The sequence below is a fragment of the Temnothorax nylanderi genome, unplaced genomic scaffold (genome assembly GCF_030848795.1).
Source record: "Temnothorax nylanderi isolate EJ_2023f unplaced genomic scaffold, tnyl_v1.0 TNYL_tig0093_pilon, whole genome shotgun sequence".
Classification (NCBI taxonomy): Eukaryota; Metazoa; Arthropoda; class Insecta; order Hymenoptera; family Formicidae; genus Temnothorax; species Temnothorax nylanderi.
The window spans coordinates 426,500-448,508 of record NW_027249155.1 but is presented as its reverse complement, the minus strand read 5'-3'; the positions used below and the strand labels follow the sequence as shown (position 1 = coordinate 448,508).

Genomic DNA, 22,009 nt, shown 5'->3' with positions numbered 1-22,009 from the left:
GGATAACGGAGGCCCCCCTCGCCCCCCGTACGCAGTTCGATGCACGCGTCGCCGATTCGCGACGCCAACAGCTGATCTAATCCTTTGACCGTCGCCCGAATCGCTACTGCGCTACGCAGGCTTTATCGCGCCGCCCGCCTGTGATAAACGCGAGGGGGAGGGGCGGGCAGGTGTACCCGGGACAGTTAAAGTATATGGCTGTAATCTGCGCGCACCTTGTACTTTGCACCGGGTATCTCTCTCTCCGGGAGATATAACATCCTTATAACCTAAAAAGAGAGAGAGAGAGAGAGAGCTTATTGCAGGCTCCGTTTCGCGAGCCCCCTCCGCCCCTCCTCCCTCTCTGCACTTTGCTTTATTTTTTTTCTTCGGGATTTCTGTACTGTAGACATTGTTCGATGACGATGAATGATTTCTATTTGGCATGGTTTATGTAACTATAATTCTATCACTGCAAAAAGTCCTTCTCGCTCTTCAGGCACATTGTTGCAATGGCTGTTTCTTAGAAATTACACGAACAAAGTGCAGATCTTTGTCAAGTAGGACATGGAATGACGTGATAGTGAAATAGTGAACGGTGCAATTAGCAGACAAAGAATGACACGCGTGACCACTATAAAGAAGAATTGCATATCTAGTTAATCTTACGGCGATTTCTTTAATACAATGAAACACATCTTGATATCGATAGAAATAACTTTACTGTAAAATTTCAATCACCCTAATCCCATGCTCTTTTATCATTTCAGTCCCTGCACGACTTCTTCCATTGGTGATTGTGGTGGTTTCCCATAGTGGAAACCAAAAACTTCATCCTACGCTACGGTAAGCACTTTGTGATTTCAATTTATGTATCTTGTAAAAGATATATCTATGCCTTTGATTGTGCTTTAGATCTTTCAATCATATTAATTTTTCTAAGTTTAATGTCGTAAGACTCTTCTGGCGTAGGATTTATATATAAAATTGTTTAGAAAAGTATAAGTTGACGCAAAAGTTATAAATTATCCTCCATAAGATTTCTGATTCCCGGAGATGCAAGTCTTCTTCGTTTCCACCTGGTTTTCCCAGAGATGGAGATGACATATTTAATCTAATCTTCATCCGAACGACTAACGTCAAGCACGTGCAAATCACATGACAAGGGATGATAGGCTCGTACCTTTCTTTCCCTGCGACTCCAGATATTGTTTTAAGGCTTCGTGAATGTCGCGGCCATCCAGCGGAAGCACCATAGAGCACTGAAAAGACTACATAACTATTGTATCATATCAGCCGAGCATTACCTTAATCTTGGTAGGAGTCGGACGGACTTAGCAACGTACAGTCCGTGCAGAAAACACTTCGATACGATCCAAATGAATGTCGGCTCTGTTAAGGCGATGTCCACCTCCTTCGGGGATCACTCACTCGCAATTGAGCCGGCTCGCTCTTCGTCTCGCGACTGAGACGTAGCCGGAGCTCTCGCAGTTCTCGCAATTCGTTCTGGATGATATATAAAACATTTCAACGGATGAAAGATCTCGCGTGTATTATGGTATTAAAAAATGTACACTTATGGAATATGTAAAATTTATATCAGTAGCGTGTGTGTCTAAATTAAAATCCTTTCGTTATATTCTATACAAAAATTATATTTATCTCCATTTCTTGTGTACCGTATGCAAATATATAAAATTGCTACGATTCTTTGAATAAGAGATTATGAACACGGGAAAACGTTACTTGAACAAGTGTAAAACAAACACCAGTATGTTTTTTATCTCAATTGCTATGTTTATAGCGTGTTACATCACGTTTCTCGAACAGTGTGCTACATATATGTACTACGTGCAAAAACCGTCTTCCACGTGCAGCATAAATTAAACAAGATTCGCTCGCGGCATAATAATGAGGCTAAAGATAGTTTTAATAATAAAAGTTACTCTAGAAACGCACTATCCGCATAATTTTCGATAATAAGAAATAAGATGCTCGAATTCTAGGTTGGTACCAATATGCAAATTGTATCAATGCATGTGCAGTATGCATAATTGAGAGCATACGTACAAAGTCATTTAATATGTAATTATTGCGTTGTGTAATTAGACGCGTAGAGTTCCGTTAAAAAAATGAACATGCAACTTAACATAGTATAGATCGATACATAATGAATATGAGAAAAACTAATAAGACTGGTACCAACCGATACAAAATTATTACACATTCGCTTTTTTCAATGCTTAACGGCTCTGACAGCAGCAATCCTTCATCTTACGATCTCGCAATCGACATATAGGTTGCATCCCGATATTTACTGTCAGCGACTGTCAGTACTGAAAATCTTCAGTATACGTGACGTAAAATATAGAAAAATATAGATTTTCAGTACTGACAGTGAATCGGAATGCATCAGCCGCAAATTCGCGTCCTAGACATTTCTAAAAAATCAAAACTCGCGATCTTATTCTTAATCTGCGAGCGTAATATTACAAAGTAAAAAAGAAAAGAAATTTTAGTATCACTTTATTTCATTGTTTGGCATGTACGATTCTTTTTTCGATCTTAGGCTTTCTCTCTCTCTCGTTCCTTTGTGCTTTCGCTCCATGTGCAAAGCATGCGCTTCGCACATGTGGAGCGCTTTCCCAGCATTTTCGAACGAGATTGTACCGCGTGTTATCAGCCAGTATCCGCAGATAACGGGCAAAACTCATATTGCTCTTGCATATCGGATCCTGCAGAACTGATCGAGTTATTCGTGTGAGGGATCGAATTCGTTGTGCGCGCATTTTCTTTTGCGCTTTACCGTCTTCGTGCACGCATTTCTTCGTACGAGTTGTAAATCTGACAGTCGCGGGTTTATCTCCCCGCGGAAATCGTCCTCTCGATTCGCGAATCGCGCGAATTTTCATGTTTGAATTACATCAGCGGTACAATTTGCGACTTTGCGCGCATCGACCAGTGTTCCTCTTTATCGCCGAGGGTTGACAAGGGAAACCGCCACTCTGTTTGCCGAGTGCGATAAGCGCCGTCTTCGTTTCTTCTTCTTCTTTCTTTTTTCGACGTGGACATCGACGTCGCGCGATGCTGCTGCGAGGAATCGCGTTCGCGGAGGCGCGCCGCAATTCGGCGCGGCGCGTCTTCAAGAGCCGCGACAAGACGCAGGGTAACGGATGCGAGAGGGACGCCGCCGCCGCGTCGGATTACTCCCACGATGGATCCCTGGCGAGACACGTGCGCACGGCGATGATGGCTCCCCGGAGCCCCGTGGAGGAGCCGCCGCTGTCCCCCGTTTTCCCGATTGTCCTCGTAAGTTACGAGAAAAGACGTGAATGCAGAAAGAACAGTCGAGGGAATGTGAGCGAAAAGATGTGCGGCTAGTAATTATCGCGCTGACGTTATCGTCCCGCTGCGCGCTGTATCGAATCGCGGATTGTGTCACACTGCAAAATCCTCAAATCTTGTAACTTGTAAGATGTAAAATATAATCCAATTAGTCTCTCTCCGAGTGTCTCCGGGATATTTCGCGTTTGGCTATAAACTACGAAAAATCGCGATTGTTTTGCTCGATGTCGCAATCGCTTATTGGATTGCACACAATGATGACGAATATGAAATTCTCGTTTAGTACCATATGTATGCCGAAATGATAAACGACGAGCGGATCGGTTTCTCCCACTCTCTGCGAAGGCTGGCAGTTATCTCAGGAAAATTCCCTCGAATTTGCGAAATTCGCAGCTGAATTTAGTAATTATCTTGAGCTCGCCCGTACGAAATAACGTTGCGCGATTAATCGTTGATACAATCGATCGGTACAGGCTTGAGATAAACGGAGATATGTTCGTGACCACTTTGTGAAGTTAAAGGGCGGCTCTTCAATGTTTTTCATTTGCCTTACTTAATGAAATAAGCCTCACGTTTTTAACGTTTGCTCCCGAGAATAGATATTGGAGTGGTTCAAGTAATTTGCCGTTGAATTAACTTTTCGGACTTTACACTGATTCTGTTTTCCTCTCAGGCCTCTCGAATTTTTTTTCTTTCAGTTCCATCATCGAAGTGCGACGAGAGAGCTTTTTTATTAGTTAAAACGCGATCGTTATCTATTCTCACTAAATTCACCGTTGCAAGATAATGGATTTTTATCGCGTTTGTATTTAAGCTTTCGGTCAGCTTTATCTTTTTCTTTTTACGCCTTGCCTTTACATATCGTATGCATTAGCAGTTCTCCCGTTCAATTGTCTCCGTACTAATTTGCCACAAAAATGCCAGGTCGGGGATACTGCTGGAGATCGATTAACTGTCTTATGACATTTTCGCATTGTGTTCCCCTCGCGTATAGCACAGCCGGCATATTAGAATATAGCATTGTTTCTCGTAACCTTGCGCGCCGCCTTGCGTAGCCAAAGACCGCCGAGAAGATCGGAAAGTGAAATTGACGGCGAAACGCTAACGAGCCTTGACTGGCGCGTCGAAGGAGATATGTGTAAAACGCGTCTCGGACCACCTCCGGTCACGCAGCTGCACCGTTTCGACTGTGACGCTGAGGTTTGCTTATAAATATCAGCCGAAAATTTTACGTAACGCCCGTTTATCCTCCTATAGGTATTATTGTTGTGCTCCACGGAAATTGAGACCAAAGCGCGAAAACTTGCGGATGTTCCGACTCTTAACGATAATAGCGCAACAGCCCTTTTGTTAGTTAGCGAGTACAACTGTGGCGATGACGATTAATGTGACGTAAATGTGCGGTTCTTGTTACCTTATCGCTCGCCTTGATACGATATCGGTGACAAAGGAGACATTTCTGCAATTGCTAGAATTGGTGATATGTAAGGATTCGCTATGTGCGCTTGTGCACGCAGAGTCAATCGATTCCTTGAACACGATTTCATTATCAATTCTAGTAATCTTTCGTCAATAGGACTGTAGTTTTAGATTGTAAAATTATACGCTCAAGGATTGCTGCTACATATTTAATTCAATTTTAAATGAGAGTATCGATAAAATTAGCGACATTCGTATTGATAAAATCAGCGACGTACGCCGCGAGAAGGCGAGAAAGCACAACGATGATTCAGCAGACGGCAAGCTTTTGCAAAAAAACAGTCGAAATGATTGTGCTGTCTCGAGTCAGTGTCCTGAAATAAACTCTAGACTTAGAACCGGAAGACGAGCAAAATGAACGTGTCCGCCGGAGCGCTACCGATCTAAATAAGCGCAACGGCTTAAATGCCGGTCCCCCCTCGATGCGTATTTAAAGGGCTTGGGAAACGTGAAACCTCCCCTTCAAAAACACCTCATGTTTGTTCTGGCGATGACACGCGCGTAAAGGAACGCGCTTTGTGTTCTCCGAACTCACGGATCTACAATGCGCATAATTTGACTGAAGTTAAAAGAATCTGCGTTAAAGAGCGTGCAAGATCTTTTCTAAACAGCTATAATATTTGTACGCGAAGATATGTTGCAGTCTTTAAAAGTATTTAAAAATAGGAAATAAGTGCAAAAGCAATTTCTTGAGTCTCGTGCGTCAACCTAAATAGCTCTAAATCTAACCCGGTCGCGAAAACGCTAAATATAAAGTCGCATTTCAGGAAAGCGAGGCGATATCGTTCGTCGCCACAGCGTCCAAGCTGGCCACCGTGGAAGATGTGGGTCCGAAGCGGCCCGAAGGCCCCATCCGACCATCCGCCGCCTCCCTAAAGGTCTCACCCACGGCAAGGGCGACTCTCCAGGCGTTAAGGTCGTCGAAGAGCAAGCTAGTCACTCCCGTTAGTACCCGCGACGCTGAGACCATCACGGGTAAGATGAAAGAAATTTTTATCATTTTAACATACGTACCAGCTGTCGCTTCGGCGACGCCACGGAACGGCGCTCAAGATATTGATTCTTTCACTGGGTATCTGTGAGCTTTACTAGTTTCGCAATAATTACGACAACGCGATCAAAATCGCCACTTGTAGACTGTTTTTCTAAATACGGCTAAAACGCACGTTTAAATGTGATCATAATTTCAACTGACGTATTAAACGCAACGAGAACTGTTGTCGTTCCCGACGAGAATTTCTCGGGCGAGTAAACCGAATTTCCGAAGAACGGCGCGTAGAATCTCGCGAGTTCAAGGTTCAGACGGATTTACTGCATCTTACTTTGTAAGCGTACGAGGAGAAACTGTCTTTGACGGTGCTAGCACGAGGAGTTTTATAAAGTGGTTCTACGGCTTACCTGTTCCAAGCCTCATGGTGTTTCCCATTGGTCCGAGCCAAATGATGATTACTCCTGCCCGGCGGATAATACGCCACGCTCCATTCTCATCATCATGGACGTCATCATCATTATCGTTATCGTTCTAGTCATCATCATCATCATTTTTTCGTCGTCAGCATCATAATCATAATCATCATCATCCATCATCATCATCATCATCATCATCATCCTCGTCATCGTCGGCGTCGTCATCATCATAATCATCATGCTAAAAATGATCGTTGTCATTGTGATTATTTTTATCGTCATTGCAGACATCTGCGAGTATCTTTTATCTTTGACATACGCTCCGTATTGATTGCGGTGCCGAGACGCGTTCGATAATATTCTCGTATTCAACTTTCTAAGGTACCATCATTTCGCGTCCGAAATATCGAGAGCATAATTATTCAGATCTCGAAATAGGCGACCTACAAAAGGCTAGTTTAGTGATATTCTAGAGCCTAAGCCAATCCGTCGTTACTTCGCGCACTTTCAAGATGTTTTAATGGCAAAGACAAATTCATGAAATGCACGCAATTAAGTCGCAAATAAATCGTTCCATTAACGCAAACGCCAGTTTATTCCCGTCTATTATGTAATGCATGCGTATTATTTGGGTTGGTTGACTTCGAACCGTTTGCCAGCAACCTTGTCAAGAGTGACTACTACGTCAATGAAGATTTAAACTTATCGATCGCTGGCTCCCTCGTTCATTTTAAACATATACAAAGCGTAAATATTGTTCTTACATTTTAAGAACTGCATGACTCAAAACAAACAAAAATTTTTAAATAAATCGTTGCTTTTATCTTAATATTTAAGTTGTTGAAAGTGTTAAAAAATTATAATTATTGATTTTTAAATGCAACGTACATTTGTACATAGGTATATTAAAGGATCCAAGAAAACGATGTCAATTATACAAAGTCACTTAAAAATTAATTAAAGATTAACTTTTAATCTAAGATTAAGATGAGAGCTCTATGAATCCATTGTCATAAAGCATATATGTTTCTGAAACTTGTCTCTCGAAGGCGAAATGAAAGATTTAGCTTTTCAAATTAGATTTGTTCGATAAATGACCCGATCGCGGAAATCGAAATTGGCCAGGCTCCAGCTATACTGGTCGCTGCTATTTTCCCCCATCGCGTACGTACGTTCGACGGAGTTCTTCGGCGGCTTGCGACTCCAAAAGAACATCTTTCCCGAGTTCGCGAACGGTTCGCCGTTGATGATAGATCGCGAAGAGTCTCCGCGTAATCACTCAGAATAAAAACGCCGGCGTCGCTCGTCGTTCGACGTAATTTAGTGGAGCGCATATAACAGCTACGCGCGACTGTGTCGTCAATTTCGTTATAATTCTATGTGTACGATAAGGTGCGTGCGAACGGGTTACACAATTTAATCCTTCGCAGCTGTCGGGATAGAAAAGAATTCGCAGATGGAAGCGTTCACTAACGACATATCGCGCTCGGTAGTTTATTGGATCGTTTATTCTCATAATTTCGATAACATTAATTTGCATTGTGATAATTACGCTTTCGTTATTGTATAAAAAAAAATTTAAGTTGACTCTTGTGTGCTTCGTAAAATTGTGTGAAAAGTTGGAGGACTCATTTTGTGCGTAAGAAAAGATTTATTACCAGAATATTGATTTTCATAAGAAGACAAAGTCCGAAAACAAAGCTTTTCGTATATTTTGCAAAACACAGAGTGCACCGCTGTATTTTCAAAAATCAAATGATTTTTTATTATTAATCAAATTGTAAAATTATCGGGTCGTCGTCTCTAATTACGCAAGTTTTTTTTATCAGACGTGAAATATAGACGTAAGTCGCGAAACGGCCGATGCACCGCGATGGTCTGCACCAGTCTCGTTTCGTTTTACGTAATCTGTGTGCTTTGGAATCGAATTTCGTGAATCTCGCGGACAACGAACTTCGCTGATAGCGGTAGAAGGTGCTTTGATGAAGAGAGCGGAAGGGCGGAGAGTTCGGCTAGCGCCGGACCCAAGATTATGTACCTAGGCACGAGAGAGGCGAGAAGGCCCCAGGGCCCGGCAAAGCTCAAAGAGATCTTCGAGAAACGTGAGGCTGTGCTAAGCAAGTGGCGAGATGGTACGATATCCGTTCGCGATATTTCTCGGCTGCGCGAATTATTATTTTTTCCGTTATTACATCCGTTTCGCGTGCAAAAGGGTAAAACGTGATTGAGAAACGGATTGAAACGGAGCTGTTTTATCGGCAAGATCTGAAAGTAAAGAAATAATTAGAGATTCAACGCTAATCTTTTTTGATTGCAGAACTAATTAGTTCTTTTATCGGTTGGGCATGAATAATTACTATATATTTACGATTGTTAATTATTAATCGTATGCGAAGTAATAATTTATCGCGTTGAATTATTTTGGTTAAAATTAAATTCATGAAAACATTCGCATGCGAAATATACATAATACAATATATATTTTATAAATATATACAAAATATATTTTACTACGTTCTGATTATATTCTGCTTGGATCTGCTGATACGAACATTGTTAAAATACGTTATACATATGACAAAGCGCAAAAATACATCTTGTTCCTTTATCAAATACCAATGCGATCAGCAGCTGGTAACGATATCAGGTATCGATACCAACTTGTTAGCAGGTATTATCTTCTGTAGTGAGTGTTGATTCACCTTCCTGCTGCACACGATTGCCAGTATGTGGCAGCACGCGCTCTGGATTTATGCTATTTTTATCGTTTCTATAGAGAGAGCACACTGATCCGCATGGTCATTTGGACTTGGCGAATCCAAGCTCAGTACGAGCAATAAACATGTATATTTGAGGAAAAATAGAAGCAAGTTATAACCTTTTTAAATTTAAGACCAATAGAAATAAAATCTAGACTTATATATACGTATTTTATATAAATGGAGCAGAGTAACGCGAAAGCTGAATTTTTATTTTTATTTTTTAATTAAAGGAAAACTTTTTATCACGTGAGATAAAGTTTTAAAATATCGAAAGATTGACTATTATGAACGTACAAATATTCAATCGATTCAGAAGTAAAGATTACTTACAAACAATAACATTTACTTTGTATTTTCATAATATCTATTTTTTAATAAGATAATAACCGAGCAATAAATGAAATGTACGAGATTGATATAAGATCTTTGACATAAAATTAAACATTCGATAGCTTATACCAAAATAGTTCGCAAAGCAAAATTAGGCTTAACGAATCTTATCGTGTAATTAGAACTTTTAGATTACCGATAAATCCTTTATGTTCACCTAACTTTTATTTTCACGTGAGATTTATTCGAAAATTTAGCTGGAAAATAATACTACAACGAAAATAGATGTGAAATAGGACATGATGTAATATACAGCAATTAGAGAAATTGCCATTTAAAGTCCAGGTTGGATCTTAGTAGCCTAATAATAATAGTCTGTGAATTTTGTATACTTTTTCCAAATTCAGTAGACTATACGTCGATTTTTTGTCGGTCTTTAAAACACAGCTCCTTGTTGGAACAGTAAGTCCACATATTTAAATCGATTTAAATATGTGGATTCACTGTTCCAACAAAGAGCTGTGTTTCAAGGACTAACAAAAAATCGGCGCACAGTTTACTAAGTTTGGAAAAAGTGGGCAAAATTCAAACATTATTAATAGATGTTTTTAATATTCTGTCAGAATTGGCAAGCTATCAATTTATATATCAAAAAATGCTGTATCTTCTTACACGAATCCAGAGATTATACGTCATTTGGACCACACGGGCAAAGATTACTTTTGCGCATTTCTGATTACCTTATCGACGTGTCATAATCCGTGCGACATAAATACATAAATCAGCCAGGTGTAAGTCTTGCGCGATCCGGTTTCCATAATTCAATTCGAACGAAGACGTTGGGAACCGGCCGCGACCGACCTAACTGTTTTTTTCTTCCTTATTAATGGAATCTGGGAAATTCATTTTCGCGAAAAGTGCGCGCTAGCATTCACGCGCCGAACAATCGGAGCAGGCTTAATCTGGAGGCATCATCGCGATTATGTGCTAAACTCGCGAGAGATTCGTGCAGCGCGATACTCCTCTCGTGCGCGGGTCATCTCAGTCTCACGAGAGAAGAAGGATAGAGCGAGAAGCTGTATCCCGAAGGTACAAAGTTCACGGAAACCGAGACTCACGTCGCTTCCCGGTGCGGCCAGCCTCAGCAGTTGCAGCGTTGAGCCGACGCTGCATAGATTGCGTTGCCGCGTTTTCCTGAGAAAAAGCCATTACCTCCTGCGATTTTTTTTCTCGGTCGATACGTTCCGCTTATTATATGACTACTATGCGAGGATCTCTTAAGAATTCCGTACAATGTCAGGTCAGTAGTACTGCTTAGCTAATAGCGCCGACTTGAAATCTCGAGCAAACCCGGAAGCGACTTCGTGACATCGTTGAGGGCGATATTCCATTTTTACTGAACTTTAACGATAAATCTTACCAAACCTAGCTCGGCCCCTATTACCTTCTATTTGATTTTTAAGCCTCTGAGCCTCTTGATAGATATTTATTTAACGATCAATTTCTCGATAACGTGAGATTTAGAGTTCTTCTTAAAGAAAAGTCTGAAACAACCTCTAATTGTAGAAATGATTACGTATAATTTCTGTCAATTAAACTTGATCGTGAGCTAGAAACAATTTCCATCGATTACTATTGAATGGATCTTGACTCTGAAATTTTATTCGAGGCTCGATCACGAAGACGTTAAAAAGAGCCGCGGCGTGACGGTATTTCACTGAATTTTCGTTAAGCATCTTCAAAGTTTATCGTACCCGGGCAAGGTGATCGACTCTGAAGCTCTGTAACTACATGCGCTTCGCACGAAACACGTTGATGTGGTATGCAACCTCCGTTGAAGGTACCCTCGTTTGCGGTGAGCCGCACAAATCTCCTCCTCCTCCGTTTCCTGCTGTACCGCAAGCAAACGCTTTTTGTCACTCAGGTCACGCACACTTGTCTTACACCGCAAGGTAGAAGATTTTAACGCGCATGCAACGCAACGCGCGACAGAAAATAACTTTACAATAATAACGGAAAGAGGCGTGTTCATGATAATGCGTTGCGCTACGTTGCGCAGTTGATGAGAGGGCGGGAGGGCGATAGACAAGCGTAAAAAATGTGCGCATTTGCGTTGTAATATCATTACAATGTAATAACGTTTCATGAATTTTCATACCTCTCGTTTGCTTCATCCTATTTTCATGAAAGCGATAGATAGCGCGAATATACGTATAGAATCTTCATAAAAAGACGCAGCCGCACTTTTATATACATTGATGATTTTAGTGTTGAACAATTTCTGACGACTGGGAGTTCGATATTATATAAAAATATTCAATATGAGATCCATTAGCAGCCGCCGCCATATCCAATCGTCCACAGAAATTGCTCACCACTTCTTCGAGAATTGCGGTAGGAATCCTTTCTACAGCGGTTTGAATGGTGATTTTTAAATTTTCAATTGTGCAAGGGTTATTCTGGTAGATGTAATCCTTTAGATATCTCCATAAATAAAAATCTCAGGGATTTAAAATTTAAATCCAGAATAGGGAGGCCCAGTCAGTATCCATGAATTACGGAGAGAGAGATACCGATTAGAGATTATTCTATATTGAATATATTTACTCTGTATATTGAATAAGATTGCTCTCACATTGAATACGTTTTTACATTAAACTACCAGCTGTCAGGAATTAACACCAAAATCATCAATGTACGTAATGCAGTAGCGTAAATATAGTAATTCAAAAGCATTGCGTCTTTTTGTGAAGAGCCTGTATGTTCCCGTCTTATCGCGTACGTCCGTTTTTGCTACTTAAGCGTTTCTCGCGACATAAACTATTCCGTCAACGCTATTATTGGATCGCACTGTCATCATCCTAATTTTTGCACTTGCGCGCAGTCGAGTCGAATCGAACGGCGCGATCTTTTTTTTTTTCCGTTTCCTTCACGAGCGAGCCCAACGCGGTGAGAGGATGTAACGCGCGATGCGTACATTCTCGTAGCACCTGACGTCGAGCTTGCGTATAGGGGACGAGTCGCGAGATGACGCGTAGCACGCGCGCTCGATTATGCCCGCGACTCGAAGCGGAACCGCGTTTTATGGCGCGCGCATAATAAACGCGCCTTCGCGTACTTAGTAACGCCACGGTGGATGCTGCGCTTGATTGTTGCAGATGTGTGCAGTGGCGAGGAGCTGCCAGAAGTCGAGATAATCAGCCTGTTGGAAGAGCAAATACCGAGATACCGTCTCCGGGCCGACACCTTAACTCAGTTCCAAGGTGAGCTCCGTTTCTGCTTCTCTCTTTACTTAATAGGAAAACGGGAAACGCGAGGTGAAAGGTAAAGCGTGTGTGCTTAATGCAAAGGGAAAAAGTGCGCGACCGCTCGCCGCGGTCGGAGAAACCTTGAATTCCTTCTGTTTTTTTTTCTCTTGCACGTGTATATTCCTGAATTTATCGATAACGATAAAATACAGTTACCGATAAATGTGCTAATAATCTCGACGAATCTTATCGGTGTCAGATAAACTCAACTGTATCGGCGTCTCGTGTCGATTAAAACGACTATGAAAATATGCAGGCACTTTGAGTATTAAGTGTAATTTCTGCGGAAAGAAAAACACTGACACAGCTTTATCGATGTTTGTAAACTTCTAATGTAATGACTCGCGTTTTATATGATCAAGAAAGTAGGATGTTGAAAATCAATAAGAGTAGAGAAGACCACAACGTGCGGCCGATCGAATTTCCAGCGTTCTAATTAACCGAGGAAGCCTGTCCAGTTACCGTCTGTCTAGAACCGCATCTCGCAAATGACATTTTACGGAGCCCCGAAGATAAGGATTACATTAAATTGCAAAGCGTCATCCGAAACGCGGAAGAACACCATGAAAACGTGTTGCAATTACAGACGTACAAAGGATAGTAATAAAATCGGAAGTGGAGACAAACAATAAACCTCGCGTGCAATCGCATGTTGCAAAGAAAGAGAGCATAAGACGTGTGAAAGTACAAGAAACACATTGCAGGGACTTGCGTGATCTTTTCCCCGGAGTGCGTTGAACCACGGGCAATAATGTGGCACGTGCCACAGATGGTGAACCATTAACCTGACCATGGTGGCCCGTATCGCGTGTCCCGTCAATAAAGCGAAGCTCCAGAAAGGTGCGTCCTCGCGACGGGGGTTGTGGCCAATTAGCAACAGTACATTTAGCCGCGCGCCGCGTGAGTTATAACGCGCGGGCAGTGATGTTTTTGTTACTCGTCTTCGGAACGGATACGATTACCGCATTAATTAGCACGATAATACGCTGCCTCGAGTATATATTAGTATACTATGTTAGTATACTATCGCAATTTGCAAACCGAGGCGCGCTTAACACATTTTTGCAATCTCCGTGTTTTTCAGTAGACTGGTAATCTAGATTGCGCGAATTCGAATCGTGCGACGACTGTCGATGATGATGATGATGATGATGATGATAATGATGATGATAATGATGATGTACGCGATATTAACAGCAAGATTTTAAAAGATTGTTTCTTCATTGTGTCGCATTGTATTTACAGGATACGAGAACGCCGATTGGTTTATCCCGGCGCCTGCTCTCAAGTCGGAGGACGTTGATTTGAAACTATCGCCGGATCAGATCCGGGAGACTCTTAACTACTTTAGTAAGTACAACCTCCTTATCAGTATTTGTAAATTTCTTGATAGATTATAGCACAATATAATAAGCTGGGCGAATAGTTCAAGCGAAGCGGAGAGGCCGGAAACGATTTCCGAATATTTCCCCACGTAAGAATGTAAGATCAATCTGTTCAAAGCTTAAGTAAAAAATCGGTGTGTATGTGTGTGCAGAAATTTATTTTTCTTTCATTATGAAAGTAAGGTTTTGATTGATGCGTTTAACATACGTAATTAACGCCTAATTGCGCTGTCTTATTGCCGCAATTAAAACACATAATAGCAATGAGATTGAAGAAACGCCGCGAACAGAAAGAAACGGAAACAAGAAGCAAGATTCGATCGTAAACATCGGGGAACGTTGCGATGTTAATGCAACGAGCGGAGTAAATCTAATCAAAGTCGCTCAGTGGAAAACTGTCGGCCTGCGATGCTCCGCGGCGCAATGGCAATCGCCGTTTGTTCGCGCGACTGCCATTCCGCGATGCGTGGAAAGTGCACGGAGACGCGCGTCGCGTATAGAAATCCATCTTGCTAAACGAGATGGAAAAGTGGCGGATTATTGCAACGGATAATATGTCCGGACGTTGCAAACGCGTGCCCGCTGATGACGCCGAGAAACGACCAACCGATGAAAGATTCCGCGAGGGATTCTTTCGAACGGGAAGGGAAAGGAGACGGCTCGGCACGATTTTCCCGCACGAGCGATGATTCCGCTCGTTTCGCTGCGCGACAATTCGCGAGGCACGTGTCGCCGACGAGATATCTCGCGTGTCGTTGATTACCGATTTTCCGTAGCCTCGAGAAGCACCGTGTTTATTTTCATTTCCGCGCTCCAGATACCGCGTACAGTTAACATCCGACACGAATGATCGTATCGTACGTATGTAAAATAATATCTGAGATTAATACCAACGATTTGACTTATGTGCCAGGCACGTCTGCAGGGTGAATTGTTTCAAGATTGTCACGATTGTCTGGACGTTCATTATTCATACCGATTATTCGGTATGAATAATGAACATCCAGACACATTGTTTCATAATACCTACTATTATACGTTCATAATACCTACTATTATACGTTCCGTTTAAATATTACGCGTGAAATTTGCATATCACCTCTTACAGATACCTTATATGTATTAATCAATTGAGAAATGTACGCATAGACAGAGCTACTTTCTAAATGATTTTTCGTTTTGTTCACAAAGCTAATATATTCCTCAGTAGTTTGAGAAAAATACATCGGCCTTTTAGTTCCTTTCAAAAAGGATACGTAAGATAAATTTAGTATCTATATCGAGCGGCTTAGTTCAACCGAGATATGATTGGATTTTAATAATAGCTAGGCCCCAATTAAATTTATAATAGGCTCAATCGATAGCTCGGTGTCCTGTTGTATAAGAAAAATATCTCCCGTTTTACTCATCATGCAGCATGAACAAAGATAACGCAAAGTCCGAACCTCTAAAAATGTAAATAGGAAACGTCGCCGACTTGTACGGAACGTCTCGGATCCTTGCGGAAGATATTTACGCGCAGACAGGTCGACCGTTCTTGTGACTATCGACGAATACGGGTGAGAACCGTATCCAAGATGTACCAGTCTATTTAGTAATTGGTACACGAAAGTGGTATTCTATTCTCTCTCCTTCTCTCTACCTCTACTATCCATCATCGAACCTTTCATTGCTCTCTCTCGCTTCACGTATCTATTTATCAAATTTCATCGACGTGAACATACACTCTGCCATCGTGATGTAGAATTCTAGAATCGTGAAAGAACGCAGTATTAATTAGGCATGTAACATCACACACGTACAAAGTAAGAGAATACGACGTGTTATAGATTTTATAATGAATTATGTTTGTTCTCCCGTATAATGAATGAGTTTCTGCTTTGCTTCGTAAAGATAATTGCGCCTAAGCGTGTATTTTATTTACGGTAAACGTGCGTTTAATCGCGCGATCTACTTTAAAATAAATGTTCGAAAAATAATAGTATATTTAATTAATAGAAAAAGCAAAGATAGAGACAATCCCGAAGCCAATTACATGTATCGAAAGAAATAATCGTGGAATAATCGTTTGGACGTTGCTCATAGAATAATTTTTTATTTATTTATTTTATCAAGTTCTTATTAATTTTAATAAATATATTTTCATTTTGTTAATTAGCCGTTAGTTATTTATGTGAAACCATTTATATAAAGTGGCAAATAGAAAAAAATACTGTTTATTCGACTTCGATAGATTTCAATAATCGTATAATTAATATGCAATTAAGGGACTTTATTAACTGTGTATATATATCCCTAATATTAATTTTCAAAGTTACTTGCGGAAACAATATTCTATTCGTAATATTCGTGTTTTATTATTACGAGAAGTCTATTTGCCCCAATCGTCTAATCTTCGTTGAATGATTAAAATTTCTTGTTCCTCTTATCTCCCTCTCTTATTCCCACATCGGATTTAGTTATGTTATTGCCGGAGGCTGCTCCGTTTGTCCATTTGCACAACTAATCACCGTTTTCCGTGCTATTGCGTCCGAGAAGTAATAATGAGAATCCTCTCACAGTCGCGCGCGGCGCGGGTGGGACGCGCCCGAGATCGCATTGTTGTCCGTAACGCATATGATGCATCCTCTAACCGTTCTACTTTTCTCGTTTTTATTTTGCATACACCTTGTCTTTTCACCTTTTCCTTGAACCGTGCAAAACGGTGAAATTTCACCGAACCAGAAAGGACGATACAAAGTTCCTTTTTTTTCGGTTCTCACGACGATTCTTGTTTTCTGACGTCGCTCCGTGATTTCTCCATTCAACCTTTCATCGCACCCGACGTAGAAAGTATTCGCAAGTTTGTCGTTTAATTGCGCTATTCAGCCGTCCCTGTTATCCTGTTGTCTCTCCGACCGATTCGAGACGCCGCTTTTCTCATCGGTTGAAGAAACAAGGAAATCAAACGAACTTCACGATATCGCGGCATCGAAGATAGAAAACGTTTGCTACGGTTAATGATTTTATTCGATCATTTGTGTCTTAACCGTGAAAATATTTCACGGCTTTTTATATAGCATTTTTTCAGTATAGTAGGAGAAAATCAATTTCGAGTTTTTAATTATGGATCTTCATTAGATCGTATGAAAGACGACATGGTGGCATCTTGAATAATATCGAGTATTTGGCATCTGTAATATATTGAACTATTTAATAGAAATATAGTTGCTCCCGCTTCCCACTTCTAATTACTTCTAACATAAAAGAGAAATGTGTATTTTATTCACAGGTTGTTATACGATTGTCACATAACTTTATATAAATTGTTGTATTTACACATATTCACTAACAATAAGTATCAGGTTCGTTAATTATAATATGCAAAATTATTACAAAAAATCTAAAAATTCTACAAATTGTTTATATAAACATATCGCAATACTTATTTAGGAAAATTTCACATGAAATATTTAGATATAAAATAAAGCAGTATTATCTTTAACTCTACAGAGTTTTTATATAAATAATATAATAAATAGAAATCTCGTGAGTAAGAACTGCGGATGCCATTTCGCACCTTAAGAATCGCAGTTATCTGTTAAGTCATCCTGCAAAGAGCATTGCTTTCTCAAGGAATATCTTCCAGATACTCTCGCGGCATATCCTGAAAATGTCGGACGCCCCACCTGCACTTCATATTCGCTTGTTTACCCTCGACGATCGGACAATTTGACAAAGCGATTCGCATTCCTTCCAGTCACGATTATCTGGCCACGAAATATCAAAGGATTATCGTCTATCATGAAACATAAATCAATTCTGACACCAATGTTTTGCATAACAATTACTTGACACGGTTGAAAATAATAACCGCGCATTACGTCACTATTACTTTTGAGTGCTAAGAAAATATCGGTTAAAATATCTCTAAATTAATACATGTAAAAAATGATTAATACATGTTTTTAAAGTAGATATACGGGAGGGTGCTGCGATTATTAGAATAGAATATGTAAATATGTGTGCATAAAAAATAACTAATATCTATATATTACATATATATGTATTAAATAAATATATATAGTTATTATATATATAACGTTTTGAAAATAAATATTGAGAATTTCGAGGGTGTTGTGACCAAGTCGTTTATGGTCAAAGACAATATGCCGCGAAATGGTTATTGCAACGACACGACAGCCTTGATCTAATTCTTCTCACGTCACGTCAGGTCGCGTCAGGCCGCCGTTTTCCCTGCATTGCGCAGACATTGCTCGTATTTTTAATACATATACATTCCGAGAGATTTTCGGAATATGGTCTTTCTGGTCGATTTAAAAAAATCAAAACTTCTCGAATGCTTTTCAGAATTTTCTACTGCCAATTTGTGGTTCTATATCTTTAATTTTAGCAACAATTATGTATCTAACTCTATAGATTCTATATTTCTCTATAAACTTTCGATTTTTTAAAATATTGAACGTTCGTTCAATATTTACGGGATCATGATGTTTTAACGCGTGAACTTAAGTGCTTATCAGATCATATATCCTCTGATATATACGTAAATTCATATATTAAAGCATCAATAACTCCGTGTGCACATTGTGTGGATTCCACATATCCACATGGAAATACTGTATCATTTATTAACTCGTTGCGGTCCAAGCTATTTCTCGCAAATGAGCGAAGATCAAGTATTTCATCCCCAATTTCATCTGATGAGCCCACATATCCAAGTGGAAATCCTATAGAAAATCCTATATCATTTATTAACTCGTTGCGGTCCAAGCTATTTCTCGCAAATGAGCGAAGATCATGTATTTTATCTCCAATTTCATTTGATCGACTAATCTAACATAGATAACAAAAATTTTATTATTTGGAGGAGTTTATGGAGGTTCCAAAAATACAATTAACCGATTATAATCGCGTACAAATTTGAATATTTGAACAATTTAGGATTTTCCCAAAATAGCATAGCAGCATATGCATAGCATAAGCCTGGGGTATCCGATTCTTTAATTCATTCGCAAAAGAAAACTTATGCGCAAATTCTGCTCTTACAGAAAAGTTGTGAGTATGACTTTTAGCCAATCAACTTGTAGATTTTTCATAAGAACAGAATTTGTGTGCACGTTTATCTTGCGAACGAATTTAAGAATCACGTCTCTAGACCAATGAGCATCTTAAAGGCCTGTTCGTTTTAGCTGAGCTTCTTGCACAGTTCATCTTTTCTCTTTTTCTCTCTTCAACGTGTTAAGAAAAAGAGGAAAGCTGAACCGTGCAAGAAGTTCAGCTAAAACGAACAGGCCTATAAAGTCTAGTCAAGACTTTTAGCTAGATGCTGGATTGGTCCAGACGGTCTTATGCTATGCCATTTTGTGTAAGAAGGCTCTTATGCAATAGGCCACCGCAACGCATCTGTCGAGTTGAACTCATCATAGAACCGCAAAGTGTTAATTTCATATTTCTATCGAACATTATCGAAGCGCGCAACGCGCAACGCGCGTCCCGAGCGTGACGTCCGCATCTTATCGCTCAGCTTATCGAGGATTGTCGCATCGAGCGACCAACGAGGAGAGCGACTTCCTCGTTATCGAGCTTCCCTCGCTCGCTCGCTCGCTCGTTACCTCCCCGGCGCGGCGCGGCGCAGCGCGTTCAACGCACTCTGCAGTACTCTGCACTCGCGCGAGCAGAAGCGGTCCGGCCATCCTGCCAATCACGTGGCACGTTGACGCGGCCAACTTCAAAACGAGCGTTCGCCGGTCGGTCGACCGCCTCGCGCGGCTCGCGCCACGCTGCGCGCAGCTCAGTTCGGACAGTTCAGTCAGTCACGCTCGTGCAGCCGTAACGTTCGTGTCATTCTGCGTCTCGTTATCCGCCGCGCGCTCGTCACCCGCTCGCGCCACGCGTCACGCCCGCTATCGCGAGGTTTAAAGCGCGCGGCGGTCGTGAATCTCTGTGCGCGTGAAGACGTTCGACGCGCGACCGACAAGTGCCGCTTTTTTTTTTTTCGGTCCACGGTACGTACGTACGTCGAGCATGCGCCAGGACCGAGCTGGGCAGTCGCCGCCCGTGTCCGAATTCTGCGAGATTTTTTCTCGGCGGGTGGATAGAACGTAGCTCCTTCGTACAATGAGTCGCGTCTCGGTAACCTTTGCTCCGCACTCGTATCGTTGACGTCGCGACTAATCTTAGGGTATCTATCCCGGGGGGAACGACAGTCGGATTCCCCGGGTCGGAGCAAAGCTCGATCAGCTACCCGGCACGCCTAGGTTAGGTCGCTGCGGAAGCAGCAGGAAGTTGGTCGCGAACGGATCGAACCCGCGCTCTTCTCTCCTCTCCCGCGTCGCAGCCCGTATGTGTCTCGAAACGAATTATCGCTCTCGCGGTGCTCGCGATAATCGACAGCGCGAGGCAAAAAATTTGTCGCCAAGTGCTGATGAGCCTCGTCAGCCTCGTCTGCCGTGGTGATCGTGCGCGTGAGAAGAGAGGAACGAGTAACGCGTGCGAGTAACTAATAGTCTGTTTTTTCATAAGATTCTCTAAATTTTTGCAGATTCTATTCGTAGTATAATTTACGAGGTTTTATTCCTGATAGAACTGACTATGAATTTATCATCAGACTTTCATGCGCTTTTCAAATCGTCATTCTGCGCGATACGTTTTTTTACGATAATCGTATATCGGGTATCACCAGTTATCAAAAATAATCGATAGATAGTTTTACGTAGAAAGCGATTCTCTTATTTTTAAGAATTTAAAAAAATTATTTTTTATTTAAAAGAAATCTAAATTATATCTATTTCTGCATGCGTTACAATCTGCTAGGAACGAGTCACTGATTGCAGGATAACGACCTTTGCGGTCGACTCTGAAAATAGGGAAAAGACGACGCGAAGCGGGGAAAGCGACGCTTTCCCACTTGGACGCTGCGCGGATGCAGTTCTCCATGAAGTAAGGTCCTATTTCTGTCCCGTCTTTCCCGCGTGGCCTTGAAAGTCTCAGGGGATGACCTAACCCTCTGTACAACTCGTTCCTTCCGAGGGAGCTGCGCCGGATTCGTTGCGCGGAGACTCGCCGGCTCGGAAACGTAATTTTCGATTATTTTTTTTTTTTTACTTTTTCTCGACGGTGGCTGTTATTAATAGAACGCGATTGATCCACTCGCGCAAAGCAGCCGTTAGATGTTAGATAGCATTCTCGCACCAGCGATCACGGCGAAAAATTAAGCATTCTTATACCGTTACGCAAGAAATTAGTTTTTTTTTCTCCCTACTTCTTGCCGGTCGCAATGCGTAATTAACGTTGCATATGCATTAATTCGCGATTAACGTCGATATCGTTCATGTTCGATGCCGCGAACGGGCGAACCGGTCGAGCCTTCCGGGTGCCTCCAATCCCGATCGATTTTTAATCTTTCCGATTTAATCTGAATCCAAATATTATTGAATATAGCGCTCGCGTTTAAATAGAAATTTATTTGACGCGTTCATGTAAGGATCGATGTCGCTAAATATTTTCATCTCTCCGTTTTGTACTTATTTACTTTTAATTTCGACTGTCAATCTGCGGACGTAAACGTGTTCTGAAAATTTAGGTCGAAACGATCGCGTTGTTTGACAAACGTAAAATAAATTGGTTGAAAGGACCTTAACGCGAGTCGAATATAATTTTCTTCAAGACGCAATGTTAAATCAATCGAAGTGTTCCATATTTACTTTCAGACTTTAATTTCGATTGTCAATTCGCGCGGACGTGAATGTTTTAAAAATTGTGTTAAGATTGAAACGATCATGTTATTTGATAAACGAAAGATAAATCAAAAGGAGCGAATCAATTGCGTTCTATTGATAAACGCAAGATAAATAAAAACATAAGATAAATCGAAAAAGCCTTAACGTAAGTCGAACATATTTTTCTTCGCGATACGATGTTAAATAAATCGAAGTATACGCGCTAGTTGATTGCGCTAACAATCGTCAGCCGAAGAAGCTGTGTATTTACACTTCCTTTATCACCGTTGTCA

The 22,009-nt window shown here is 41.1% G+C and overlaps 2 protein-coding genes across 5 annotated transcripts in view; one reads left to right on the top strand and one right to left on the bottom strand.

Moving 5' to 3' along the window:
- LOC139775114 (uncharacterized) overlaps nt 1-1,605 on the bottom strand; it is a 29,433-nt gene extending 27,828 nt beyond the window's left edge. The window contains exon 1 of the mRNA XM_071710874.1: nt 1,163-1,605. The gene's annotated coding sequence lies outside the window, so the exon portion shown is untranslated. The remainder of the gene's footprint in view (nt 1-1,162) is intronic.
- A 1,048-nt stretch (nt 1,606-2,653) lies between these two features.
- Nucleotides 2,654-22,009, top strand: part of Milt (trafficking kinesin-binding protein milt) — a 44,659-nt gene continuing 25,303 nt past the window's right edge. The window contains exons 1-4 of one of the 4 annotated variants that reach the window (XM_071710866.1): nt 2,654-3,288; nt 5,571-5,778; nt 12,461-12,565; nt 13,856-13,960. In XM_071710866.1, coding sequence (XP_071566967.1) covers nt 3,064-3,288; nt 5,571-5,778; nt 12,461-12,565; nt 13,856-13,960 — 643 coding nt within the window. In that variant the 5' untranslated portion in view covers nt 2,654-3,063. Of the gene's footprint in view, nt 3,289-5,570; nt 5,779-8,068; nt 8,343-10,450; nt 10,603-12,460; nt 12,566-13,855; nt 13,961-19,813; nt 20,004-22,009 lie in introns of those variants that run through there. The other 3 variants (XM_071710868.1, XM_071710870.1, XM_071710867.1) reach the window with 3 other exon arrangements.